This window comes from Bos mutus, chromosome 19, assembly GCF_027580195.1.
Source record: "Bos mutus isolate GX-2022 chromosome 19, NWIPB_WYAK_1.1, whole genome shotgun sequence".
Taxonomy (NCBI): domain Eukaryota; kingdom Metazoa; phylum Chordata; class Mammalia; order Artiodactyla; family Bovidae; genus Bos; species Bos mutus.
The window spans coordinates 22,037,990-22,065,486 of NC_091635.1; the positions used below are offsets into that span (position 1 = coordinate 22,037,990).

The 27,497-nt window shown below is 57.7% G+C and overlaps 1 protein-coding gene across 1 annotated transcript; it reads left to right on the forward strand.

Annotated features, from left to right (window-relative positions):
• Positions 1-1,719: 1,719 nt before the first annotated feature.
• On the forward strand, positions 1,720-19,528 carry MAP2K3 (mitogen-activated protein kinase kinase 3). The gene is made up of 12 exons (XM_070389662.1): positions 1,720-1,927; positions 10,474-10,540; positions 10,817-10,865; positions 11,601-11,714; positions 11,811-11,930; positions 12,354-12,470; positions 13,351-13,402; positions 14,484-14,611; positions 15,041-15,118; positions 16,817-16,956; positions 18,006-18,051; positions 18,544-19,528. The coding sequence occupies exons 1-12, from the start codon at positions 1,879-1,881 to the stop codon at positions 18,625-18,627; spliced, it is 1,044 nt and encodes a 347-aa protein (XP_070245763.1). The 5' UTR covers positions 1,720-1,878; the 3' UTR covers positions 18,628-19,528.
• Positions 19,529-27,497: the final 7,969 nt, after the last annotated feature.

The window sequence follows — 27,497 nt, forward strand, 5'->3', positions numbered from 1 at the left end:
GGGTGCATGGCCAGAAGGCCTCTGAAGGTAGTTCATTTAAGAGGATACCTGCAGGGGACTTCCCCAGTGGCTCAGTGGTTAAGACTTCACCTTCCACTGCAGGGGGTCAAGTGTTCAACCCCTGGTTGGGGTGCTAAGATCCCATATGCCTCCCAGCCAAAAAACCAACAGGTAAAACAGAAGCAATATTGTAACAAATACAATAAAGACTTGGTCCACATCAAAAAATCTTAAAAAAAAAAGAGGAGGCCTATGGGATGAAAGGGACCAGCTCCAGGAATCATGGTGGAAGGTTGGAGGGGAAAAGATGTACCAGGCTGAGGGAACAGCAGAGGCGCAGGCCACAGGGTAGGACGGGTATTCGTGTGCACAAGGGGCAGCACTGAGAACCCGCTAACAGTGCGGAGGGAGCACAAGTCCCAGCAGTTGGCAGGGGCCTGAACCCAGAAAACCCACCGGACCAGGCTTGCAGTCCTGGTGGGGAGGTGTCTGTGCTGTTGCCCATTTTGCAGGTGGGTAAGCAGCAGGTCCTGAGGTCACAAGACCCATTTGGGACCAAGTACTCTGGGCCACTCCAGACACCCAGGAGTGGTGAGCCCGGGTCAGTTTCCCATAGGAAGTTCAAAAACACTTGCTGGGCATCTAGTGAGTGCCAGGCCCTAAGCCAGGCACTTGTGAGCCCACATTCATGAACCCATTTCAGAGAGGTTGCCCTGTCTCTGTAGCACAGGTATGTCAGCAAGCATGGAGATGCTCAGCACCCACCTCTGAGTGGCACGGTTGGCATTTGAACTCATAACCTGCTGAGTCCATAGCTCCTGTCTTTCTGCCCACGCCCCGGGTGCAGGAAGAAATAATGATAATAAGGAGGCCTCACCTTATCTCATCGGGCCTCCTCATCACTGTGAGGGTGGGCCCTGTGGCCACCTCATCTTACAAACGAAAAGGCTTCAAGCCTTTCTAGGAGGTGGTGGAATCTGCTTCCCTCACGTGAGGCGCCTGGCAGGTGACACACTCATGCCCACGTGAAGCGAGGGACTGACCCCGTGACCTCTGCTAGACTGTTCATTCTAGTGACCTGGTCCCCGTGCCAGATTGGTGAGTGGCTCTTGAAATCCCCCAGGCTCCACGTGGGAGCAGGAGAGAGGGCTGGTCCGTCCGTAATGAATAGTCAACAAACACCTTCTGAGTGTCTGCGGAAGCCTGGGTCCCTTCCTTTCAGCAGCGCCTGGAGGCGGGGACGCGGAAACAGGCTCCGGGGTGACATGACTTGCCCAGGTCAGCCTGGCCAGGAAGTAGTCAAAGCGGGATGTGATCTCGACCCCACCAGGGGGCGGGCGCACTTTGACGCCCGCAGCACCCACTTTTCCGCTTCCCGGGCAGCAGCTGGGCGGGCCTGGGGTACCCAGGATTTCTGGGCACTCCAGCCTGCGCGAGCGGGGCGGGCCCAGGAGTGGGCTGGGCTGGTTTCCTGACCGGCAGCGGGAAGGACCCGCCCGGGCTCCAAGGGGCGGGGCCTGACGGGTTTCCCGGTGAGGGGCGGGCTTGACAGTCTGTGGGAGGAGCCACGCCCTGGGCCAATGGAAGGTGAGGCTTGAGTTTGACGGGCAGGCCCCCGACGCCGTTTGATAGGCAGGGGCCGGGCCCGGAGACTGGAGGGCCAATGGGTTCGCGGGGCGGGGCCTACGTCGGCGCCGTCCCGCCGGGGCCCTGCCGCACTGCCCAGTCTGGCCCCGCCGCCTGCCGCGGACACGTCCCTGTTGCCGCCCTGCCCGCCGCCCGGGCCACCCGCCCGCCCGTAGCCATGAGCGCGCTCCGCCCGGGCCGAGCCCGCCGCCCCCTGGACTAGTTCTGCCGCCGCCCGGACCCGCCCGCACCATGGAGTCCCCTGCCCCGAGCCCGCCCGCCGGCGTGCCCACGTCCAAAGGTAGGAACGCCCGGGCTGCGGACCCGACCTCTGCGCGGTCTCCCGGCCGGGCCCGCACCCGGGCAGCTTCCCGGCCTGGAACCCCTCCCTGATCGGTTCGGGCCCAGCCCGAACTCTGAGGAAGGTTTCGTTCTGATCACCCCACACCAGGTCAGAAACCTTGCTTGGACCTCCCCATTTGGACCTTAACTGCAGCATGGACAGGAACAAACGCTCCCAGTCTGGGTCCCTCAGTTGGGACCCAGGTGGGATTCACTCCCATCTTGCACCCAGCCCCCCTCCACTCCTGCGTCCCAGGGCTGTATCCTGGCTGGGGTTTAACTGCCCTTCTGGGGATCTCTCTGTAAACGCCCCCTCCTATGTGGGTGTCCTGGCTACAGTCCAGCTCAGATCTCCCCTAACTCTCCCCCAAGGCTCTCCATCCTAGTAGGCCCCACATGGCCCCTTTCCTGGCCGTCCTTCAGCCCTGTCTCGATGAGGGGGAACCTCTCTTGGCCTCCCATCACACCTTACTGCATGGCCTCTCCACTGGCTCCGCTCATCTGGACTTGCAGGCTTCTCTTTGTACTGGGGGAGCCCATCTCCTCTTGTGCAGGGTTGATTGCTACCAGGTCTGTCCCCGCTGTCTGTGGGTCCAGGGCCAACTGCCAGGCGGTTGCTGGCTATGCAATGGTCTTGCTTTTGTCTTCTCCAAGCAGCCGGCCTTCTTGGAAATTTTTGTGAGGTGGCGGCTGCGGCAGCAGGATTTGTCATGCAGAGGGGGAGGACGAGACTTGGAGGGTGAAAGGGGGATTTTTTTTTTGGCAGGAAAAGGATAGGATGTTTTTGGCATGTCAGAGTCTCAGAGGGCTGGACTGTGTGAGAGATTTCCAAACCGGACGCATCCGTAATGAATGGGCTGCCCCCGCCTCCCTAACCTGCTGCTTCACGCCAGCAGCAGGAGTGTCCTTATCACACCTACCTTCCGTGGACTTCAGGCGTAGGATGTGAGATAGTGAATACTAAAGAGTTCTAGGCAATTGTAGGTGATGACGATGAGAAGCGCTTAGCAGACAGTCTGACTGTGTTACTGTTACCATTTTTCTTGCTGGAAAGGCCCCAGCCATGTGGGATCCAGGCCTTGCCTCTCCTGGTTTGTAGCTGCAGAGTGAGGAGGAGAAAGGTAACAGCTGGCCCTTAGGGGCCCTAATCAGGGGTTACCCCTGCCTCTGTCTCTCTGGGTGGGGCCGGGGTGGCAGCTGGAGCGCTTATGGGATCCCAGGAAGGGTGTGGGTCCTCCTTCCCTGCTGCTGTTCCTGGTGGCTGCAGTGGCTGTGGACCCGAGCCCAGCCGGCCAGGTGGAGGGTAATTAAGTCTTAACCTAAGTGGGAGGCTGGGTCCCTGACCGCTGCCTAGCTACTGTGAGTACCCAGCAGGGACTTGCACTGAGCCGACCTCGTGGAGCTTGGGAACCGGGAAATCAGACATTTCTCTTCCCCAGCTCCAGGTGTAGGCCTAGCCTGGCCAGGCTGTGAGACCTCAGGCAGGTCCATGATCCTCTCTGGGCCACAGGGTTTTCGTGGGCAGAAAGAAGAGATTGGAAACAGTGTTTGTTTTTGAAGTCCCTTTCTGCTGTTCCAGGCAGGGGACGCCTCATCAAAATAAAAATTAAAGTTGCAAGGTTGGGAAGCGAGAGGAGTCAGGTGTATGAAGGAATAAAGCACTTTGGGGCAACACTTATATGCTGTGTGACTTGAGCCCTGGTATTGTCTTCTCTGAGCCTCTCAGCAGAGAGAGGGCCAGGATGAGTTTCCAGTTTGTGGGTCTGGATAACAGATGATGTTGAGTGGGTTGGATGGAGGGTCAGGGGTCTACTCAAGGCCCAGGGACACCCTTAACCTCTTTGGAGTTTGTGGCAACACGTGGCAGGGAAGCCACAATACCCCCCCCACCCCGAAAATCCCAAACTTTTCCTGTGTGCCATGCATTCACCCATTTATGGTTCACAGCCTCATTCACAGACAAGGAAGCTGAGGCTCAGAAGTGTTCAGCGCCTTGCCTGAGGTCACACAGCTGTGACAGATGGAAGTAGGGTTCTAGGACTCAGTGCCCAGTGCTCCCCTGTGTCCCTTTTCTGTGCTGGGTGCTTGGGCTGAGCTGGTGGGACACTTCCCCTTCCCCCATCACACCTCTGTCCAGAAGCATCTCCTTGAGTCCATGCCTGACCTGGAGGATGGCCTGAGCCAGAAATGGTGCCTTATGTGTACACAACCCTTTATAGCTGGCACGCTTTATGCTCACTGCAGTGAGGCCCATTTGATAGGTGACAAAACTGAGGTCAGACAGGAGGAGTGGCTTGACCTAGCCCTTCTCATAGTGATGTCTTTCTTCACGCCTTCTTGAGGAATTTGGACCAAGCAGGGTGTGGTTGGCACCTGACCTTAGAGAGCTTTACCTCTGAGCTTCCTGCCCTGCAGGGGTGCCCTGTCCTGCCTTCCCTGCCACTGGCCCGGGGAGTTTCCAAGAGTGCATGAGGCCCCAGGCCCCGTAGCCCTGATATTTTCCCAGCCCCCTTGCCCACAGGCCATCTCTGCCTGGGGTCAGAGGCTGAGAGCAGCCAGGGTCAGAGGGCAGGGGCACGTTTGGATAGCACAGTCTGGGTCTGCTGCCTCCAGCCACATTTGTCCTTGGGGTGCCCCCAGCTGCACTGTGAGTGCTGCCCCCGTGGGCACTTCCTGGTTGATCCTCCTGTGCCTCCTGCTGCCCCCTGGGCACACTGAGGCTGCAGGCGCACAGTGTCCTGGCCCTTCCTGCCATGTGGCTGCCCTCCCCTACCCGTCCTGTCCCTGGCTCTTGGAAAGATTGGAAGGTGGCATCTTGGGGACTTCCCCCACCCCTGGCATGACGCACAGGAAACTGTCTATCAGCCAGCCTGTGGCTCAGGGCCTGAAGGGAGCAAAGTTCTCAGTCACTTGTGCGGGGAGAGGGCCGGGGCAGCAGGAGGCTTCCGGCGGGTGAGTCAGCGGGCACTGGGCACTGACTCACTCTTGGGGCATGCCAGCCTGCCGGCTGCAGCTTAAAGGGCCAATGCCTGGCTGCTGGTGGGTGGGAGGGGGGCTGAGTCCCCGCCTCATGGGCCGGCCTCTGGTCCTGGGTTGGGCGTGGAGGCGGCCCCCTCCCTGGACCTGGTACGGGGTGGCTCCAGACCCCTGCTCCTGGCCCCTCGCCCATCCCCCCAGAAACTTCCTCTTGCTCATGGAGCTGGAGCAGGTGGTGGTGACTGTTCACTGCCCTCGGCCCAGGGGCTCCTCCTGCTCAGATGTGCAGCTGGGGGCTCCGGGCTGCAGAGGAGCAGAGGTGCCCTGAACTCCCACAGAGGCGAAGACTCTGGTCAGATCCCAGCCCAGCCCCCCCGATGTAACGCTGGACGTCCACTGCCCACTGTAATGCTTTCAGTCCCCTGGCAGTGCCCAGCTCTCAGATGCAGGCCTCAGCTTCTTCACCTGCAGAATGGGTATGGGAACCCTGCATGCTGGCAGCTGCGAGGATGTGTGTAGACAGCCTCATCCCCCTCTCTAGTACCAGGTACAGGAACAACAGAGACTGCCCTCTGCCTATGAGGAACCTCAGTGAGACAGGAAGTGGGCAGAGCCTGGGCTCAGGGGTGGGTGGGCTTGTGTTCAAATTCTGACTCGCTCCACTGCTTCCCAGCTTCCTCAGGTGCCCTCTCTGACCCTTAGTCCCCTCTTCTGTAAAGTGAGAGTAACCAACCCCCTATCTCAGAGTGGTGGTAAAGGTGGGAGATAGTGTTTGTCAAACAAATGTCATCTGTTATTTTCTTGTTGTTATGGTGGTGGCAGTTGTTCGTTGGTGGATGAACAAACAGAATGGGGACCTTGATGGTGGACTTTAAGCCTTATGACATGACTTTGGCTGCAGCTGGCACCTGCCAGGCTCTGGTCCCCACACTGGAGCCGGGAGCTTCATGGCCTCTTGGGCCTTCCTGGGGAGGGCTTGTGGGGAGCAGAGAGAATGGGATGGTTGCCTCCCCCACAGTGTAGGGCATGTGGCACCAGGAGTCAGAAGAGTGGGAGCCTCCTAGGCCAGGCGCTCAGTGGGCAGAGCCCCTTCAGGGCCAGGCAGGGCACTTGCTGTGGGTATGCAGGGTTGGGTGAGGACTCTCTTGACCGGGAGCATCCTGGCTGGAGAAAAGGAGGCGGTGGAGGAGTGATTCTGAGGGTCCAGCTTCAAGGTTCGCCACTGAGCTGATGGGGAGCAGCTGGGAGGTAGGGCCTTGGTGGCCGTGGGGAACATTGTCAGTGTTTTGGGAGGGGTCACTGTTGGGCTGCAGAGGAAGAACAACACACAGAGAGCCCCGTGCCAACTGGATGGGGGAGATGGGGTGGGCCTGCCCGGAGCTCAGCTCTGCATGCTGGAGCTCATCGTCTCTAGGGACTGTATCTGCCTCCCCTTGGCGGTGCCTCTCAGAGGTGCCCACAGCATTGTCCACGTGAGTCAGGCTTCTTGCCCAGATGCTTCTGTGGTTGCTTCCCCCTCAGTGGCTCTGGGGACTCCTGCCCCCCGAGAAAGGGTCACCAGACTCACCCTGATGGGGACAGGTGCCTGTCACCCTCCCCATGTCCTGAGGACCCCTCTCTGGGGTGTCACTGCAGGCTGAATGGACAACCCAGGGGTTGTCCTGGCTCTCTGGGAGGCTGTGTCCAGTCACCCTTCCCCCCTGGTGTCCCTCCAGGCAACCCTGAACTGTCCTCCTGTGGTGTGGGGGCTGGGTCTGCAGCCGCTGCTGATGCCTACCAGCAGGTGGGCATCCGTTCTTTTTGTGTGTTTTAACTGCAGACACCACAAGATTGTATAGAATGTACCTCTGCATTTTAAGAAACAAAGAAAAGGGAATTCTGTGCTCCTGACACTCAGCTAAAAAATATCTCACATTTCTGTGCCCCTGAAGCCCTTCAGTGTCGCCTCTTCCTGATAACTGTCCTGACTTTTGTGCTCATCATTTCTGTACTGTTTTAAATCGAGCCCTAAGGTACATGTGGTATATTTAGGTTCACTGACCTGCAGGAGTCCTGGGCCAGCATCCACGCCGTGGTCTGTGAGGCCAGCGCTGGTGTATGGTGGCCGGTGGGGAGAGGTTGGAACTGGCTGGCAGTGAGGAACTGCACCATGGGGGTGATACTGGGGCCTCTGTTGAGGGTCAGCGTGTTAACATGTGGAAGCACTGAGCATGTCTCAGCGTCTCCAGCTGTTATTGCTTCAAGTGAATCTCAGGTTCCCAGTGGTACAGTGTTCCCCCTGGGCAGCTGTACCACCAGCCCTGACTTTCATTGACTGCATCATTGTGTAGCTTCCAGGGTTTCTCTTAAGATTTTCACAAGCGAATGGTGCAAGGGGACAAGTGAAGGGCCTCGTGTGTCAACAGAGGTGTCTGGGCGCCATCAGGGAGTGTAAAGGGATGCACTTCAAGCCGGGTATCTGAGGGCCAGCAGCGGAGGCTCAGTCCTGGCCAAAGGGCCTGACCCAGGCGGCCCTGGGCCCACTGCTGAGCATGTACCCTGACGGCACAGCCCGCAGCCCCAGAGCCGAGTCTCTACTCACTCCACACTTGCCTTGGCTCTTGTGCAACCCTGTCGCCAAAAGCAAGGCTCTCTCTGCGACAAGTTCAAATCCCACCTTTGTGCCTTACAGGCTGGGTGGTCCTGGGTAAGTCCCTCCCCTCTCTCTGAGCCTCAGTATCCTCATTCATACAGTGGGGATGAAAAAAAGCACCTGCCTGTCGTTGTCAGATACAGCACTTAGAGCAGCGCCCAACCTGCATTGAGCTACGTCCCCACCTCTGTACCTCCAGCCCAGGCCTGCTCAGGACCTGACTGGGCACCTGGAGCCTGCCCCTAGCACAGGGGTGTGCCAACTGCCCAGCCATGACCTCAGTGTGGAGTGATTTCATCCCGTTTTACAGACAAGGCAACATGGCTGGTTGTCAGAGGTGGGGGCCTCTCTCTAACGCCCTCTTGTCCATGATAGCAGCAGCCTGCCACTCACATGCAGGCCTTTCCTGTCTCCGCTAGGAGTCACGATGCCCCTGGAGGAGAAGCTCCTCGATTCACCTCACTTAGGGAAACCAGGGCTCTCCACTCCAAGGAGTCTCCACAGCCAGGCCCGCATCTGCCACAGCGCCCCCAGTGCTGAGCCCACAGGGAGCACCAGGCTGGGCTGGGGCCGCTCAGCCTAGCAGCTCTGCCCGCCCCCCGCTCCTGCCCACCACCCCACAGTGGTGAGGTGGCCACTTGGCCACATGCTGGCTTCCTAAGCCCCGGGACCCCACCTCCCTTGTGCCCCCACCTCCTGCGGCCCTTCTCATCTGCAGAGTCCATGGGAGGGCCCCAAGCCATCCAGCTCACAGCCTCCATCCCCTCAGCACTGAGCAGCCAGGCCCTGAGGCCAGATCTGAAGACATTCAGCAACTTGGGGTGCTACTGGCATCTGCGGGGTAGAGGTGCCACCCCACAGGCCAGGATGTTCCAGCACAGGACGCCCAGCCTGGGGAGACAGGCCCATAGATGAAGGGGGCCTGGGGCCCCCCTGAGGAGAGGCTGCAGGTGTCTGCCCACCCACCCCAGGCAGATGCTGGAGCCCCTCCCAGAGGTGGGTGGTTCACCCTGCTCTAAGTACAGCTGGGCCTGGGCCTTGTCTCCGCAGGGGCACTGATGCTCCTGCCCGTCACTGGATGGCAGTGCCAGCCCCCCCACCGCTGGACCCAAGCTCAGGGGCCCATCTGGGTTCACAGATGAGGTGCTGAGGCCATACAGCAGGGTGTGCTGGAGGCTCGATCCAAACCTGGTCCAGAGGTGGCTTCAAGAGGGTGTGCACACCGAGGCAAGGGGTGCAGGCCTTGGGCGGGAGCCTGGAGGAGGCACTGGGCCGCAGGAGAGGTGTGTGGTCACTGTTTCTGCTCCAGGTGGTCTAGTTCCAGGGCTGCCCAGTGCTTGCGATGCCCATTCTTCTTCAGCACCAACTGCAGGCCGGGCACCGGGCCACATTCTCAGCTGGCCGAGAGCCGGGGACATGACTGCTTGGAGAGGTGACCCCTCGTCGGTCCCCAGGAGGTGTGGGCTGAGGAGGTGTTGTCTTGGGGCTCAGGCCCATCCAGCTCCTTGGGGAGGGGAGCGGGCTTCCTGGGGCCCTTGATGTTGGCAAACTTTAAACAGCAAAGGAACAAACTGTGCAGGTGTGGAGAGAGTGGGCCTGGCCAGAGCTGGCCCTGCTTGTGCCTCAGGGAGTCCTGTCCAGTGCCTGGGCCTACTCCCGGGAAGGTTGGACCCTGCTGGTCCCCTCTCACCTCACGCCCTCCTAGCTGGAGCTGGGGACAGGGCTCCTCCCAGTGGGGAATCTGAGGCCCAGAGGCATGAAGCCTGCCTGGGGCAGTAGGCAGGGGTGAGATGAGGCCTTGGGTCCAGCTTCAGGCCTGAGTCCGCCCTGCCTTGACCCCTGTAGGCCTGCTGGGCTTATCTCCCCCGCCAGCCCCCACCCCCTCCGCACCCCCAGTCAGCCGGGAGTGAGTTGGGGTGAAGTGCTGATGGTGTCAGGTGTGACTGTGGGTCCTCATGCTTCTCCACCTGGGCCCTTTCTGGGGCAGCTGAGGCTGAGAGAGGGCAGGGTGTATGCACAGGGGGCCTGCACACGGGGTGCCTGCACACACGGGGCCTGCACACGGGCGCCTGCACACACAGGGCCTGCACACACACGGCCTGCACACACGGGGCCTGCACACACGGGGCCTGCACACGGGGGGCCTGCACACACGGGGCCTGCACACACAGGCCCTGCACATGGGGGGCCTGCACACGGGGCCTGCACACGGGCACCTACACACATACAGGGCCTGCACACAGGGGACCTGCACACGGGTGCCTGGACATAGGGTCCTGGCCCATGGGCCTGGCTGTGAGTAATGCCCGTTAGACAAAGCCCCGCTTGCTGGGTGGCTTCAATACTGGACTTCCTGTCTGGTGGCTAGAGCCCCATCTAGGTTTCACAGGGCTGGTCCTGCTGCGGCCGCAGATGGTCGTCTTCCTCCCTGATGCATGTCTTGTCTCTGTGTCCAAGCTTCTCCTTTTTAAGGAGCCTGTTGTGTTGGATCAGGGCTCCACTTTGTGACCTCACTGTGACCTGGTCATTTCTGTAAATCTCAAGTAGGATCATGCTCAGAGGTACTGGGTGTTGGGACTTCAGCTTTCACTCTTCAGGCCTGGGAGTGCAGGGGCCTCATGGGGGCTGGGGAGTAGGCTCATCTTCCTTGGGGGTGCTGTCTTTTCTCAGATGACCGTGGAGTGACTGTTTCAGGATGACCGGCGGGGCTTGGACCCTCTAGCCTGGGCTGGACATGTCCTCTGGGTGCCTGGAGGCCTTGGGGTCCCATCCTGGCACTGACCACAGTGGCCCTTGGCATCTGTGTCTGTGCCGGGCCCCTGGGACCTGTCCCTCTCTGTCCCTGGGGATGTTGGTTGACCAGTGATTGACTGCATGCTCCCTTCTCTCCCTTTTAGGAAAGTCCAGGAGGAAAAAGGATTTACGAATCTCCTGCATGTCCAAGCCGCCGGCGCCCAGCCCCACGTGAGTTGGCCTCAGTTCCTCTGGCACTGCCTGGAAGGCCTCCTGCAGGGACCAGTGTTGGGGGCCAGGCCGCCTGTGTGGGCAGCATCTCCTCTAAGCAGCTGCGGGGGCCATGTGCCTCACCTGTCCTCTCGGAGCCCTCCTTGCCCATCTGAGGGCGTGTACATGTGACAGGCCATGTGCTGCCCCACAGATGCTTGGTGACTGTGGGGGGGGTGGGGACCCCCTTGAGAGGGCAGAGCTCTCTGGGACTCACGCCTCCACTCTCCCCTGCAGGCTCCCCCGGAACCTGGACTCCCGGGCATTCATCACCATTGGAGACAGGGTAGGTGTCAACAGACCCTAGGAGGTGTCTGTGGGTGGAGACAGAGCTGGGCTGTAGAGGGGGCCTGGCTCCTCGATGCTGACCAGGTGGCCCATCTGGTGGCTACCTCCTGGGCCCTGGGGAGCTGGAGTCACGGTGCTGAGTGTGCAGATCCCTGGCTCTGCCCAAAGGGCCTGCGTTTCACTGGCACCTCCTGAGGCCAGTGGTTCCCTTGGGAAGCCGGGCTTGGAGGCCGTGTGCTGCCCACAGGACATGCTCAGGAGTCTTGTTCATCCACCTGCTTGCTTCCTCTGGCAGCAGGTCAAGAGGGAGGGTAGACAACCAGGGCCTCGCTACTCCCTGGGAGGCAAGGCCATTCTTTTGTCCTGTCTGTGTTCCCAGAGCCTGAAACAGGGACTTACACGCCATAGGTGATGAATGAGTGAGTCTGGCCACCTGAGAGGGTAGGGTGAGAGGAAAAGGGCATCTCTTTAGGACCCAGCACCGCTGGGAGCATTTCCCAGGCTGATGTGCTGACACCCTGTAGTAGCCTTCCGATGTAGGTGCTGTGCCTATTTTAGAGAAGGGGAGGGGAAGCTCAGAGAGGTTACGTGACTTACCCCAGGACACAGCAGTGGCTGGTGCAAGACTTGAGCACAAGTCTGACTGGCTGGCGATTCTCTTTCTGCTGCCCCAGCATCTCCACTGGTGCCTGACTTGGCCCCCCTGAACCCTCTCTCCTTTCTGTCCCCTAAGAACTTTGAGGTGGAGGCGGATGACCTGGTGACCATTTCAGAGCTGGGCCGAGGTGCCTATGGGGTGGTGGAGAAGGTGCGGCATGCCCAGAGTGGCACCATCATGGCCGTGAAGGTGAGCACTGTCCCCGACCCAGGGCCGTCAGAACTGGGGGCACCTGGGGCTGCACCCCTGCCGCCCGGGCTCTGACCGCAGCCCCTCCCCCCACAGCGCATCCGGGCCACCGTGAACTCTCAGGAGCAGAAGCGCCTGCTCATGGACCTAGATGTCAACATGCGCACGGTGGACTGTTTCTACACCGTCACCTTCTATGGGGCCCTCTTTAGAGAGGTGAGGAAACGTGGTCAGCCTCCCCACTGGCCGAGTCAGCTGGCAGGGAGCCCAGGAGCTTGGGGTTACCCCAGGGAATGCTGCACCCAGCCTTCTCAGAAGGCTATCCTGGATGGGGCGTGGGGGTGGGGGACAGTATGTTGCCGGTGAAGGGACCCATCGGCCAGGGTCAGAGCTGGGATGAGCCGTGGAAGTAGGAGTCTGACGGGGGAGAGCCAAGGTGACAGTCGGGGGAGGCTGCCATGTGGACCCAGCAGTGTAGGCGAGCCTTGTCGGGGAGGGGCTGGGAGGTCAGAGATCCCCTGAGGGCTGAGGGGTGGAGGTGTGTCGGGGGCTGGCCGGCTCCATGGGGATGGGCATGGGAGGATGCTGGGCCAGGTAGCCCTGGGCGGATGTGGCTGAGCTGTGGCTGTCCACCTTCAGGGAGATGTGTGGATCTGCATGGAGCTCATGGACACGTCCCTGGACAAGTTCTATCGGAAGGTGCTAGACAAGGGCATGACGATCCCAGAAGACATTCTCGGGGAGATCGCTGTGTCTGTAAGTGGGGTTGAGGGGGTCCCAATGGTAGTGTCTTGGGCAGAGCTGGGCCCCCGGTGTAGCCTCCAGCTGTGGTCCTGCAGCTGGGCAGCTGCCCTTGGAAGCCCCAGGTGCCCCCACCCTGGAGCAGAGCCTGCTCAGGAGACCCCGGGGACCCTGGAGCAACAGAGATTTGGCAGAGCCAGGATCTCTGGGCCTTCCTGTGCAGCTCCTGAGTTTTGAGGCCACAGAAGAGGACTTAGTGTTCACAGCTTCCTTATCCTGAAGATGCTCGGAGGCAGCTCGCAGAGGCACGCAGTCAGGGGAGAAAACCACGGGTCTGCCTCTTGAGCTTGCGTGTCCTAGGGCAGGCGGCTCCCTGGACATGAGCACCCAGCAGCCAAAGCAGAAGGGGAGTGGGGTCTGTGTACCTGTGGTCCTCATCCCTGACCACAGCTGCGAACATGTAAACTTACCCCCCAGGGCGTTGAGTCAGAATCTTCCGGGTGATTCCTGTGGGGAGTGGCTCTGAGCATGTAGCCCAGTGACTGCTAGTAGGGGAGGGGGGTGGATGCAAGGAGGCTGCAGAAGGGCCAGATTCTACTCAGGAGTCTGGTGGAGGGAGGGACAGCACTCTGGGGGTTCATAAGTCAGACTCCCCAGGGTCTTGGTCACATCACCTGAGACCCTGGCCCATTCAGAGCAGTGTAGGAACCAGGTGTATCAGTATCAGGGTGGCCAGGACACCCCAGCAAAGGCTGGGATGTGGGCGGGAGCCTCAGGTGGTGAGGGGCTGGGTATGACCTGGGGAAGGGCGACAGACAGCCCTGGGTGGGGAGTCTTATGGCTCTGTCACTGTTGATGCGACCTGTTTCTCCCCACTTCCTATCCCATACACCAGATCGTGAGGGCCCTGGAACACCTGCACAGCAAGCTGTCTGTGATCCACAGAGGTCAGTGCCTGGGCCGGCTGGTGAGGAGGGGCCTGGCCTCACACACACGTTCCCGCGGTCCTGCCGGGCCTGTGATGCTGAGGCTCTGGGAGGCGACAGGCTGTGATGTGCCCGTTGGGTCCGGGCCGCTGTCCACTCCTCTCAGCCATTCCCGTCAGCCCCCAGGCCCGTCCCAGTTTTGTTCCCTGGTGCTCAGAGCGCAGACAGGGTGGACCTTCATCCTGGGAAAGCCAGCCCATCTTGTCTCGACGTGTTGTTTACGTGTTGAGGAGCGTGCTGCACGAATCCGATCATCGTTTACACTGGGTCATGCCCACCCTCCCCTCCCTTTCTTGCCCTGTAACGCCCCAGCCCCTGACTCCACTGATTTTCTCAAGGGGGTTGGTTTTGCTTGTTCTCAGCCTCCCAATTGGGCTAGTGATTCTGAGACTTGGTGGGGCTGTGTGTGTCCTGCCTGTCCCCTCCCTCTGTGTTCTGAGGGGTCTGCTTTTCCACACGGAGTTCATTAGCCCACTCAGTGGTCCCCGGGTCACTGCTGTTGCCAGGTTTTCGTGGACCCTTTGGGCGTCTCTCTGAGCCCCTGCAGACGTCCTCGTAAAAGGCAGGAGGGATGCGCGTGTATCCTGTGCGTGTGCTTGCTGGATGGCCCCGCTGTGCCCCCTAGCTTACTCCGTGTCCACTCTGTGCCCACTCTGTGCCCGCTCCGTGCCCACCTTGAGTCCTGGGGCTCCGGGTTTTCCCACAGACCCGCCTCCTGTGTTTGAGCGGCTGCCTTGTGCTTCCTGGCCAAGACTGCTGGCCCCTCAGGGTGGATACTGGGTGGTTTACAGTGCTCATACTGTTAGTGATGGGTTCCCTGCATCTGGGTGGACCCCAGAGCCAGAGGTTGCACTGGTAAGTGGAGGCTGAGTCCCAACTGTGAAGCTGCAAAGACATGGTCCTGGGGGAAGCCCTGGTGGAGCCAACTTCTCTCCCCACCTATGGCTGGAGGCCGGGGCTCCTGACTGTGTGGCTACCAGCTCTGACCTGGGCAGTGGGGGCCAACAACCAGTAGCTGAAAGGCGTGTGCTACTTCTGGCAGATGTGAAGCCGTCCAATGTCCTTATCAACAAGGAGGGCCACGTGAAGATGTGTGACTTTGGGATCAGTGGTTACTTGGTGGATTCCGTGGCCAAGACAATGGATGCTGGCTGCAAACCCTACATGGCCGTAAGTGGTTCCCAGGTCATGCCCAGAGGAAGCAGCCAGGCTTAGGCACCTAGCTGTGTCCTCCTGCTCCATCAGGAATGAGGCCTCCCCAGACCCCGAATTTCCTTCTAGAGGGAGTCTCCTTCTCAGCCCTCTCCACCCCTTTCTGACTGGCCCCACGGTATCCATTTGGATGATAGGTTTCACCTCAGGGGGGTGGCTGGTGGGGCCTGCGAGAGTTGCCGATACCCCAAGGTGGGACCCCCAGGTGTGGCAGCTGTGTGGCAAGACTTAGGCTTCCACCTCGAGACCCGGGCCCTCACCAGCCTCAGCTTCCACACTTGCTCTGGGGGAGGTAGGATGGGTGAGCGCTGGCCCCTAAGTTTTTGTGGGGGGCAACCAGACCCAGCTGAGGGGGACTGGGTGACCCTCCTCTGGCTTCTCTTCCAGCCTGAGAGAATCAACCCAGAACTGAACCAGAAAGGCTACAATGTCAAGTCCGATGTCTGGAGCCTCGGCATCACCATGGTACGGCCTGGGGCACCCTTGCTGGTCGGGTGGAGCACAGGTGGGGGCTGTGCCAGGTCTGTGGGCTTCTGGGGGCCAGATAGTCTAGCCTGGACAGAAGGGTTGGTTGGCTTCACAATATGAGAAGAGACAGTGCCATCAAAGATTATGGTGTCCTCAGTGGCGTGTCCGCAGATGCCTCACGCCCTCCCTGGGTTAGGGCAACGTTATGCCGCTCTCGTCGGTGATGACTTCCTGTTGGACTTCCTCAGGGCTCGTGGTGCTCACTGAGAATGCACAGCCAGCCCCAGACCAACTGGCTCCCTGTGCACGAGGGCTTCACGACAGTGGCGAGGCTCAGCGACCTGCCCTACTCATTTTTGCTGCTTCTCCACGTTTACTCCCACAAATAACGCCATACTATGTGTCTCTATGCCCAGAGGCTGCTTATGTTTTCATTTTTTGAGCTCTTTTAGAAAAAATTACCAGGAGAGAAATGACTAAGTCCAAGGTTTTTGTCCTTAAGCTGTTTTCGTCCTTAAGTTCTGGTGGCCACTGCATCCTTCTCTGCAGCCCAGGCAGGGTCCTCACTCCTGTGTGCCGGAGTCAGTGGAAACTATAGGGAAGAAAGGCTGTCTTGGCCCTATGAAAATCCAGGGTCATAGCCATTCCCGCCACACTGTGTCACCTCCATCTGTGGGCCTGTTTGTGTCTTGGCTGGAGGGGAGCCTAGAGCCTGATGAGAAGGTGCTTTTTGAGCACAACTGGTGACCTGTGTGGGTGCGTCTGCTTGAGTTGAGGTGTCTCCTGTTTATTATGGTGATTGCTTGTCAGGGAGGTGGACCTGAGTTTTCATGTCAGCAGTCAAAATTGGAAGCAGAGTTTGTTGTGAGCCAGCCATTCTTTCCTACAAATGACTCCTGCAGGCGAGGCATGGGGCACAGGGAGATCTGGGTCTAGTAGAAGCGATGAGGCCATGGCAGCCTTGTGTCCAGGGAGTCGAGGAGAAACAGTGGCAGGATCAGAGTAGAAAGGCTTCCTGGAGGGGGAAGCATTGGAGGTGGGGTTCCCAGGCGTTGGTGGCTGGGTGGTGGGGGCTTTGTGGAGGAGAAAGGCTGCAGACTTCATTTCCTAATGGGGCCTGGTAGATTGCTGCACAGCCCAGAAGATGAACCTCTCAGTCTAACATTCCTCCTGCAAGCTCATGAGAATCATTTCATTTCCCGCTTGCCTTTTCAGTAATAACAACAGCCCACATAAACGGCAGCAGACGCTAAGGTGTTGCTGAGACATTAGGGAGGAGGGAGTGGTTTGTGGGGAACTTTGAAGCTGATCGCTCTTCTAAGGCGCTTTGCTGACAGCGGCTTTATGGGGAGCACCCCAGGCTGCCAGCCCTCTGATTTTTCCAGGTTAGCTGGAACCTGGGTTTTAATGCAAAACCTTCTGAATTCAGATTGTTTGAAAACCTGATAGCCAAGCCAGTCAAAACTCAGGGTTGAATTTGTACCATGAGCTATATAGTCTTTGCTGGCTGGGACAGAAGAACTAACTCCTCTGTCCCTTGGCTTTCATCTTTGGACTGATGTCACCTGTCAGCCCCTTAACCTGCCTCACAGTCCAGCTCTGGCTGCTGGACTAGGACAGGCAGGATCTTTGGAGGCTTTGCTTCCGTGTGGGAGTGTGGGTGTCTCTGACCCAGCAGTGCTATCTCCACTGCAGATCGAGATGGCCATTCTGCGATTTCCTTACGAGTCCTGGGGGACCCCCTTCCAGCAGCTGAAGCAGGTGGTAGAGGAGCCGTCCCCCCAGCTCCCAGCTGACCGTTTCTCCCCTGAGTTTGTGGACTTTACTGCACAGTGGTGAGTCTCAGCCCTGCTCAGACCTGAGGGTCTCCCTGAGCCCAGTCAGTACCCTTCCCTGCCCTGGCCAGATCCCATCCTCCCTGGGCCCGGTCTCCTTTTTGAGCAGATAAACCCCAATAACAGCATGAAAATAGTAGGCAGAAATAGAGTATAAGGATAATTTGACAAACTATGGTCCTGGGAAGAGTTTTTAATACAGTTCCTCTAGAAATGGACAGATGACATAGATCAAAAAGAAAATGAAGAGTATATGGAGGATTTAAATGCACAGTGAATTTGCTTTTGTTGATGTTTAGAACTTTGTATCACATTAAAGAATGCCCACAAGATCCTTATAAAGATTAATTATGTTTGAGATTATAGAGGAAATAAGGGAAAAGGCAGGAGGTAAAGTCGTATAGGCCACATTCTCTTAACTATAATTAGATGGAACAGAAAATACAAACTATAGAGATAAAAGCTACAAGGACATTAAAAGTAAATTCTTCTAATATACTCTTGGGTTATAAGAGAGATCTAAAACATAAAATTATAAAGTAGTGAGAAGTGAAGACTGAGAGTATAACATACCAACAGCTTTGTGCTGTGGCCAGAGAGACGCTCAGGGGAGAATTCACAGCCTTTCTTTCTTTCACTGGAAAATAAGAAAGTCTGAAAACAGGTGCGCCTGGCAGACAGGGTCATTCTCTCCCAGCACCCATGGTAAGGAACTTCCTCTCTCGATTAAGGACACCAAGCATATGATGGTTAATGGTAGCATTTTAGTACTGGGATCATTGGAAATCTCCTAGGTCACTATAGAGATAAGAAAGCTCACACCCCAGGAGGCAAAGAAACTTGGTCCAGTCTCTGTGGTGGGCACCATGGATCCCACTCTGCCCTTGGAAGCCCCCAGGACAGGTCAGTCCTTTCTTTCCTGAGCCTCGGGAGCATGTGTGTCTCCTTGCTGCTTGGGCAGGGCTGAGCCCAGCCTGACTTGACTGGCCTGGATGGGCTGGACTCACTTCCCTGCCATCCTGGCCCCAGCATACCCTGTTCTCTCCTAGCCTGAGAAAGAACCCCGCGGAACGCATGAGCTACCTGGAGCTGATGGTGAGTGTGGGTGGGGCTCTCTGGGAGAGGGCTGCCTCTATGCACAGCAGTGGGCAGCTCCTCTGGCTTGCCTCTGCATTCAGAATTCTTTGAGGAACTTTGTCGTTCATTCTCTCATTCACTTGTGTACTCTGGCTCCCTCTTTCACCCTTCATGCCAGGCTCTTGGAGTGGGGCAGAGGGCCAGCAGGGCAGGTGGGCCATTTTATTTGGAGGTGTCGGGAGGTTTTGCAGGGGAAGTGGGCCTCAAAGGATGAGTGAGGATCTCCTCGCCGATGGAGAGGGCACTCCACTTGGAATGCCCATTGTGGACAGAGTCCTGGCGTGTGCAGGCAAGAGCAAGTTGAGGGTGGCAGTGAGAGAGCTGAGGAGGAAGCCTGAACTCTCTACCGGGAGGGCCTCCAAGGGCAGGGGTGCTGGGAGGGTCGGGGTGCAGGTTAGGACTAGGACTTGGCTGGTTGCCCTCCAAGGTGACTGCCTTCTGTACCCTCAGGAGCACCCTTTCTTCACCTCGCACAAAACCAAGAAGACTGACATCGCTGCCTTCGTGAAGGAGATCCTGGGAGAGGACTCGTAGGGGCAGGGCTTGGACCTTCTCCAACTGTCTGTTGGGGCAGTGCTTGCCCACACCCATAAGCTACTGCCGCCCTGGCCTGGGCACCCAAGAGGAATCCAGGGGGCTGCTCCTGCCTGACAGGCAAGGTCCCAAGTGCCAAAGAACCAGACCGTCGGGGACCCCCAGTGCCTCTGCCCTGCTGCTCCAAGGACCCCAAGACTCTGGACTTGGAGGGGCCTGATGCCCCTCACAGAGAAGGCAGCCCTGCCTTGTGCAGGCCACTACCTTGGCTCAGCCCTGGATGCCACCCAAGTTGTATATTTTTTTATCTCTCGACTGAATGGACTTTGCACACTTGGCCTAGGCTGGCCACACCTCTCTCCTGGCATTGGTGAGGGGACCCAGCATGGGGATGAGCCACGTGAATTCCCTGGAGCCCCCACAAGGCAGGTGCCAGAGCCGCCGAGGCCTTCACCCCAGCACTGGCAGACGGGGCGCTAAGGGCACCGGGTCACCTTGCCCTTGCCTGCCGCCTCTAGGGGTGTAGTTTCACCTTTATTTTTTTAATTTATCTTCCTGATTTTTTCTTTCGCTTTGTGGGTTTGGCTGGTTTTTCTTGCATGGTTTGGAGCCGATCACTTTTCTGTCACCTGCTAGGGGACCAGCAGGCTAAGACCTGCCCTGTCTGCTCAGGCTAGGGTCTTGGGAGATGGGCCTAAGGTCTCCACTCAGAGAGGTGCTAGGGGAGCCATCCAGCTCATTCTCCTTGGGGACCGGCTCGAAGGGGGCTGTGGATTTGCTTTTGGTATTGTTTAAAAATATATTTTTTTTTTTTTTTTTTGAAGAAAGGACTGCCTGTCCAGGGTCCTGTCCCTGATGGGTTGGGGCAGTTGGCTGATTGCTGTTTTAATTAAAAAAAAAAAAAAAAAAAATGGGGCAAAAGGTTGTGTGACTGTGTGTCGGAGCTGTGAGCCCTCCTGCTGCGCAGTGGTGGCTGGTGGCTCTGAGGCACAGGGCCAGGCAGCATGGTCAGGGGGCCTCTGACCTTCCAGGGCTGTGCGCTTCCACACGTGAGGACACAAGGCTGCCTCCAGACTGTGATGAGGCTCCAGGCCCTTGCTGGACGCTGGACAGAGCGCAGACTTGGGCCTGGTCCCCAGGGGCACTGACGAGTGCCTTGTCAGGTGCTGCACCTGGGCTGGGCGGCCACCTCACTGAGGGTAATTTCATTATCCCCAGCTCACAGATGAGTCCAGAGAGGTGAAGTAACTTGTCCAGAGTCACACAGCTCATGATTGGAGAACTAGGCTCTGGGGCAGAGGGAGTGGGGCAGCTGGAGGATGGCCCCCTTGGCAGGGTTCTCACTCTGTGATCCTTGAGGCCTGGGCTGAAACTCTCTTCCTTCAGACTGAAGTAGAAGGGAATTTACTTGCTCACATAAGCGGAAGTGTGCCTGGCTTCAGGCACCGTGGAATCCGAGCCAGGTTAATCTCCTGTGGAACTTAAATCCACCTTACTTGTTTTCTTTGTCTCAGTTTTGTACTCCCCACTTGGGGCCATGTCAGGACTCAGTAGCTGCTGCCAGCTTAGCAAAGTGTTCCAGAATTGCTGAAGCCCCAGGACTGGCTCATCTCGGCTGGGAAGGGTCACAGGCTCATCCTCATGCCCATCTTGGGCAGCAAGGATCCTGCTCAGGAGACTTATCTGGCCTGCACACCAAGATCTGAGAGCAGGGCCTCACTGGCCCTCTAGGGGAAATGGCATGTTTCCACAGGAGACACGGATCCTCCTGGGGTCCCTCTTTCCTCTGCCTCTATCCACCAGCCTCCCATCTTCAGTTCAGCCAGAGGCGAAGTGTGACTTTCATGCCCAAGGTTGGCCTCAGCCTGGGACAGCCTCTGTGGGTAGTCCTCCTGGATGCAGCGTTTAACAGCCTCAAGCTCCATCTGGGCGGGGAGGCCGTTCTCACCTGGGGGGTCTTTGTGACTGTACCCTGTGCCTAGAACGCCCCTTCCCACCTTCTGTGGGTCTCTGCTTACCAGCTCCTGACTCCTGTGACTTCCCCAGGGAAGCCAGCCTGCACATGGCCCCATAGATGTACTAATCTGGGCTAGTTAGACCCGCCACTATCGTGTGCTCAGTGCTGGAAGCTGCGGAGCGGGGAGCGCCCCACCTGTGACCAGTGGAAACACTAATGAATGACCACGTGAGAAAGGCCTGAGGGTGTGGTCCTGCAGATGCGCCCGTGGATACCTGCATAGATGGATCGGCCAGCGTGCGAATGTGGCTCCGTGCGCGCGCGCGCGCCCCCCACCTCAAGCGCGCGCGCACACACGCACGCACTCGTGTCCGCGCGCGCGCGCGCGGGTCCAGCCGACCCGAGCCCCGGGCACAGCCCGGGGTGCTCCTCCCTCCGCAGCCACCAGGCGGCGCGGCACAGCCCCGGCTTCTACCCCTCGGCCCCGGAGTGCCCAAGCGCCGGTCCTCCACGCGGAGGCCCGGAGGGGTGCCCCCTGTTCTGGGTTCACAGCGCTCTTGTTCAGTCTCTCAGTCGTGTCCGACCTTTGGCGACCCCATGGACTGCAGCGCGCCAGGCTCCCCTGTCCTCCACTGCGCTCTACAGCTGGTAAATCATCTGCAGTGTCCAAAGGACTTTGCCGTCTACAAAGCCCAGAGCTGTTCACAAAACACAGCTTACAAAGTAATAATTGACCGATAACAAGGCCCTCCGCAGGGTTGCAAAGCACTTTTTACCCAGCAAGTGGTTCACAGTTTGCCAAGCAAAGTTCCTAGATACCTCTTCACGTTGGTTTGAACATGGTTGTTTACAGGTTCGGATACTATGGAGGGGGCCCTGCAGCTTTCACAAAGGGCGTCCAGGTATCTAGCTGGGAGAAGCCTGCGTGCAGGTCACTGACATTCACAAAGCACATGACGATTTATTCAGCCATGAGCACGCCAGGTGGAGGCTCCTTCCACTGTCCATGTGGGTGGGGCCCATGGGCACAGGAACCAGATGGGGCGGGCAGGGGCCTTCCCAGACCTGGGATGAATGAGTCTCTTGGGGATTGACAGACAGACGGTGGGGCCGCATGAACTGTCTGCTTCAGGTGCAGCAGTGAGAGCCTCCTCACGAGGCAGCACTGAAAGCCAGCATCTGGGCCTGGCTGGGAGCAGGAGGTGGCCCCTGTGGGAGGATTTGGTGACTTCCTTTCTGGAGGTGAGGAAAGGCAGCTTTGCTCCTTAGACATCAGCTTGGCTTCTTCTCAGAGCCCTGCTGTGGCTCCCACCTCGTCCAGTCCGTGGCCCACGCCAGCCAGCCCCCACACCCCATACTCCTCCTTGCTCCCTGTGCTTCAGCCACGCCATGCTCAGACCTGCCTCAGGGCCTTTTAACTCGCTGTTCTCTGTGCCCAGATCGTGCCACTCTGCCCTGTCAGTCCTGGCGGGACTCGGACATCTCTTTTCGCCTCAGAGATGCCGTCCTCTCAGAGCGGCCTCCCTGGCCACCTTGTCGCTGTGCCCCCTTGCACTGCTGTGTTTTCTTCACACTCTTGCCTGCTGAGCAGCTCTCCAACTACACTGGGAGTTGTCTTGCCAGCTGGGTCTGTCTTGCTCAGAGCCTGGCATGGAGAGGGCCAGGCAATGACAGAGGGAGGAGGCAGGTGCAGGGAAGCTGCCCTCTGGTGCCAGAATGATACCAGAACCAATGCAGTGGGGCCCAGAGAGCCAGGCTCTGCCAGTTCTGTGCCACAGCTCAGGGGTGGGCTGGGGACTGCCCTTCTATTTCTTTGAGGCTGTGGGTCCTGGGAGGGCTCTTAGAACCAAGGCCACCCCTGGTTGTACTGACTGGGGGCTCGGAGAAGGGATGCGATGGGCTCACGGTCACACAGGGAGCAACACCAGAGCTGGGATCTTGGCAAGGTCTGGGGACGGGGCTGCCTGAATCACTGCAGTTGTCAGCACAGTGGTCCCGGGACGGTGAGTAAGGTTTATCCTTCTCCCACCCCCTCCAGTTTTTAAGCCCATCAGGATGGCTCTGGCTCAGGAAAAAGGGAAGGGGCCAGCATGTGGCTCCCGCCATCAGCCCTCCATTCGCTGTGTCCTTGAGTGCTTTGTGGGTAAAGGCAGTGGATGAGAAAGCTGGGCCGGGGTCATTTCCTCTCCCAGCAGGGACTTAAGAGCATCTGGCCAAACCTTTGTCCAGTGCAGGGATCCCTCCCTAGTCACACCCTCACCAGGGGCTGAGACCTCTGCTTGCACACCTCCCCTGATGGGGAGCTTGGTCTCATTCAGACGTGCTTCTTGGAGGGATCTCAGATTCTTCTTGTCCTGGTTCCACTCCCTGAGGCTTGTGATGCCAGAGCCTCATGTGTAGACTCTGGCACACTCTAAATGTTCATTTCTTTGCCTCTTGTGAAAGCCGTTTTGAATACTTTTGGAAACCAGGTGGGAGGGTCTATATATACATCAGCTGTGCTATGTTTATCGCAGCTCGTTTATCCTCAGGCCCAGGGCAGTCAGGTTCTCCTGGAGATCACAAAGCCTCAGCAAGGGTCCAGGCTTGCCTGAGGCCCTCCAGACAGTGAGCTCAGTAACCCAGGAGTCCTGTCCACCCCCCACTCTGATCGAGCCACCTGCCAAGCTGGGTTTAGCTGCATTCACCCCCTCCAGCCTTGCAGAAGTCGTGGGCTGCTCTGTTTCTGTCCTGGACTGGCTTAATGGTAGGACTTGGATGGGGAGATGCTTGGGAGGCAGCAGCAGCTGCCATCTCTAGTTGTGGATGCTCCAGCCCAAGAAGTTCTTTTCCTGGCTCCCAAACCCTCTATGGCTCCCTGTTGCCCACGGGATTCAGGGAACGGAGGCCCAGCACCACATTTCTACAGAAGAGCCTTGTCTGGATTATTCTCTGCAGGGTTTGGCACATGGAAGGTGTCACCTGAGCACCTACTGTGTGCCAGCAACGTTCTAGGACTGGAGCTATAGGTGGACCTAGACAGACCTGGCCTGCCCTCTTTGAGGTCAGAAGGCATCAGACGGAGCATAAGGAAACTTATAAAAGCTTAAAGCTGCATTTCACACTCTCTTCCCATTGTCATTCTCTAAGGAGAAGCATCGAATTATTAAATCATTTAAATTAATTAAACTTAATGGCAATTAAGTAACTCACTTTAATTAAGTAAATTATTTAATTTCTCTCTGATGAGAGATGCAATACTAATGAAAAAGATTTTGTCATATGGGGCTGCAAATAATTGTAACATCTATTTTTGCAGTCCTCCAAGAACCAATTTTTGCCTCCCTTGAAAATGCATGGTTTAAAAAAAAAGAAAAGAAAATGCATGGTTTAGTTTAGAGGATTATAATCTACTCAGTGGAGTGAAAAGGGGACACATGAGGGGGGACCTTTATTGAGTGCTTGTCATGGGGGGCAGCCCACAGCCTCAGAATACTCCACACGACAGGGTAGGCAGCAGCAGGAGGCCTGGCCATCTCATAGGTGAGGAATGGAGAGAGCATGCCAGGGACAGCCTGTGCAAAGGCCCTGGAGCCCGAGGGGGAAGAACAACAGCAATGAGAGGAGCACCTTTCTGAAATGTTCTCATGCCTTTTTGCCCTCAAGCTCTGCTCCAGGCTTCCCACCCTCAGCTCTTGGTTCAGATACACTGAGTTTGACTCTGTCACCCAGCACAGTGACCTTGAAGATGGCATAGCATTTCTCAGACTCAGTTTCCTCTTTGCAAATTGACTAGTAATGCTGATCTTACAGGATTGCAGGTGGCTTCCAGGAAATGCTGGAGAGCGCAAGGTCCATCACGATCCTGGCACCCAGTAGGTATGCAGTTAATGCTCTTGGGCTGGGCCCAGAGCGTGAATTATGGGTCTCAGGCATGGTATTCAGTGACTCCAAATTCATTTTCCATCTCACAGTTGCCTTTAAAACAAAGCCTCATTATTTGTGGTACCATGGGATGCATGTTTGTGGCTGAGATGGGCTTGCTTTTTTTTTTTTTTTTTAATTTTTTAATTATTTATTTATTGGTTGTGCTGGGTCTTTGTTGCTGCACATGGGCTTTCTCTAGTTGCGGTGAGCAGGGGCTACTTTTCTGGGCTTCTCATGGCGGTGGCTTCTCTCATTGCGGAGCACCAATTCTAGGCCCATGGGCCTCAGTAGCTGCACCACACAGGCTTTGGTTGCTCTGTGGCATGTGGAATCTTTCTGGACCAGGGATTGAACCTGCATGCCCTGTGTTGGGAAGCAGATTCTTAATCTACTGTACCACCAGAGAAGTCCTGGGCTTGACTTTTAAATCTTGGTTTCAAGGTCTGCCCTTGGAACTGTAAGATTTCACAGGCTGCTATGACAGGTAGGGATGGGCTTGTGCATCTCGGGGTGCTGGAGGCTCTGACTGGAGCCAGGACAGAGCCTAGCTGGCGTCTGACCCTCTGTCGGAGCTGACTGGTCCCCTCTGTCTATGGGCAAGTCATGACTTTTCTCAAGGCTCAGACTTGTTTGTTGTGAAATGGATTGGTCAGGCTGCTCCCTGTGTGATCGCAATGGTCTCAGAGAGGAAAGCTTTGGGGAGGAGGGCAGGACTCAGGCGCAGGGCCTGGGGGCCAGGATGACTCACGCTGTTGCTCCCTTTCCTTTCTTGCTCATTTTAGTCTTTCCTCCAGGAATTCCCTTCAGAGTTCTTGGTTGCAAGCAACACAAAGTGCCTGTCCACCATAAGTAAAGGGGGGCATTTCTTGGATCAATCTCAGGGCTTACAGAGTAGACAAGAGAACTTTCAGGTACCAAAGGGGCTACAAGGGCCTGGGCATCAAGGCCAATATTGTCAGGACTGTGTTGTCATCATTGCCCCAGATAGTAAGCTTCTAAGTCCCAGGCAAGAGTGGTCTAGTGACCAGACCAAAGTCTGGTCCTTTCAGCTTCTGTAGTGGGAAATCGAACAGAGGGACTCCTCCCCACTAAGAAGGGGTTTGGGTACTGAACAGTCAACCCCATCCTAAAACACATATTCCCTACACCCTCTTTTTGCTGGTGACTTCCTACTCCTACTCAGCCCTCAAAAGTCACTTCCACAGGTATTGGTCATCTCCTTTGCAGGGTTCCCCTCAAGCTCCCTGCTTCCCTCCATCCATCCAGAGTCGGCTTCCCCGCCCCCCCGCCCCGCCCCGCCCCGCCCCCGCCCCGCCTCACTCTACCCTACCCTACCCCACCAGCCTCACCCCACCAATCCAGCCCCGCCCCACCATGACGCAAAAACCGGACCACGCCCCCATACCACGCCCACAGGTCCCGCTCCGCGGCCCGGTGCCGCGCTATCCCTGCCGGGGAGGTTTCCTGCCTCCGCGCTGCCTCTGGCTGCTTCAGCTGGGTGCGGCTCCAGGCACCGGGGGATCTGTGTGGGAACACGCGCTGTCCTCGCTTCCCAGTAGGCACTGCCCAGGATTCCCTTGCACCTAAACCCTTCTCGGTGTCTGCTACACGGAGTACCTCTATGAAAAAGGGTGGGGATGCAGGCGCTAACCGAGGTCAGGTTTTCAGTCCGTACATGTGCTGGGTAAGTGACGCCTGCAGTCGTCACAGGGACCCTCCCGCCCCGCTGCTCCCTCTCCGTCGACGTCCCGGGCTCTCCGCAGAATCTGGACTCTACTTCTCCCGGGTTCCCTCAGGGCTTTTTCATAACACTGCTCTCTTGGCGCACCCCCTCAGTCGCTCCGCTTTAGCTGTGTGGCCTTGGGCAAGTGACTGCACTTCTTACTCGCTCTGTGCTGGGACTTGTTGCCTCCTCAGGGCCAGTGCCAGCATGGCTCACTGGGCAAACGAATCCCAGGTGTCGTGGCTGGCTGAGGGTCCCGGAGAAGTGTCTGGGGCCTCGGTGTGAGGGGAGTGTAGAGGCTGAGAGGATGGGAACTGCAACAGACCTGGGGGGCTTCCTCCTGCGTGTGGAGCGCTGGTGCCTCACCAGAGCCTGCAGACCTCCTTACAGGGACCTCATGCTGGTCCCTGCGCTGTTCTGGGCTTGGCTGCTGGCTGAGACCTGCTTCTGATACTTGCTTCAGAGAGTGGCCCTCGGGCCTTGGGGCCCGCACTGCCCTGAGAGCGCAGTCCGAGCTGCCGGGAGCCGACTCCTGCATCCTGAGGCAACCCCGCCCATCTGCTGCTGCAGAGGTGGCGCTCCTCGCCTGGAGCAGCGCAGATTCAGAGGCGTGATCTACAGGCCAGAGCTCCCTGGGATCCGGTCGCGGCCAGGACAGAAACGCCCCCTTCGTGGGCCGCTCGGGCTCTCTCCCGCTCCCCTTGCTCCTGCTCCGCGATGGTTTCGGCAGGGAGAACATCCTTTCCGAGGTTGTGCAACCTGAATCCTTGCCTCAGACTCTGCTTCTGAGAGAATCTGACTAGACCACCTGCTGGCACTAGGTATCTTGGGTGTATTTTAATCAGATGAGTCTATTGGTCAGGATCAAGGTATGGCAGCTTATTAAAAATACCAGCAAAATCACACTAAGGATGGTTTAAAGCAGATAAACAACCATCTCTCTCTCGTACAGTTTGAGGGTCAGCGATCTGTAGCAAAAGGGCAGTTTCATGGCCCAGGGCCTAGGTTCCTTCCATCCTGGGTGTCTGAGGCCTTTGTTCACACCATTCCAGGTGGTCCCTGACACCAGCCCTTGTTTTGAGCAGCAGGTAGAGGGAGAAGCGGCACCTCCCTCCCCTTGAAGGGCATACGCATTATTGGCTCACCTCAGGTTGAACAGTTTAGTCAAATAGTCACCACACTGCAAGGGGGGCTGGGAAATGTAGTCCACACACGCAGCTCAGTGCCCACCTAAACCCCAGGGGCCCTGTGGTCTGGGAGGAGGGGGACAGAAACGGGAAATCT

Bases quoted from the DNA above. Each gene is read 5' to 3' on its own strand.
- MAP2K3 (XM_070389662.1), top strand. From the start codon at position 1,879: ATGGAGTCCCCTGCCCCGAGCCCGCCCGCCGGCGTGCCCACGTCCAAA. The intron at 16,957-18,005 runs GTGAGTCTCAGC...GTTCTCTCCTAG, and splicing joins GTGGACTTTACTGCACAGTG to CCTGAGAAAGAACCCCGCGG. The intron at 18,052-18,543 runs GTGAGTGTGGGT...CTGTACCCTCAG, and splicing joins TGAGCTACCTGGAGCTGATG to GAGCACCCTTTCTTCACCTC.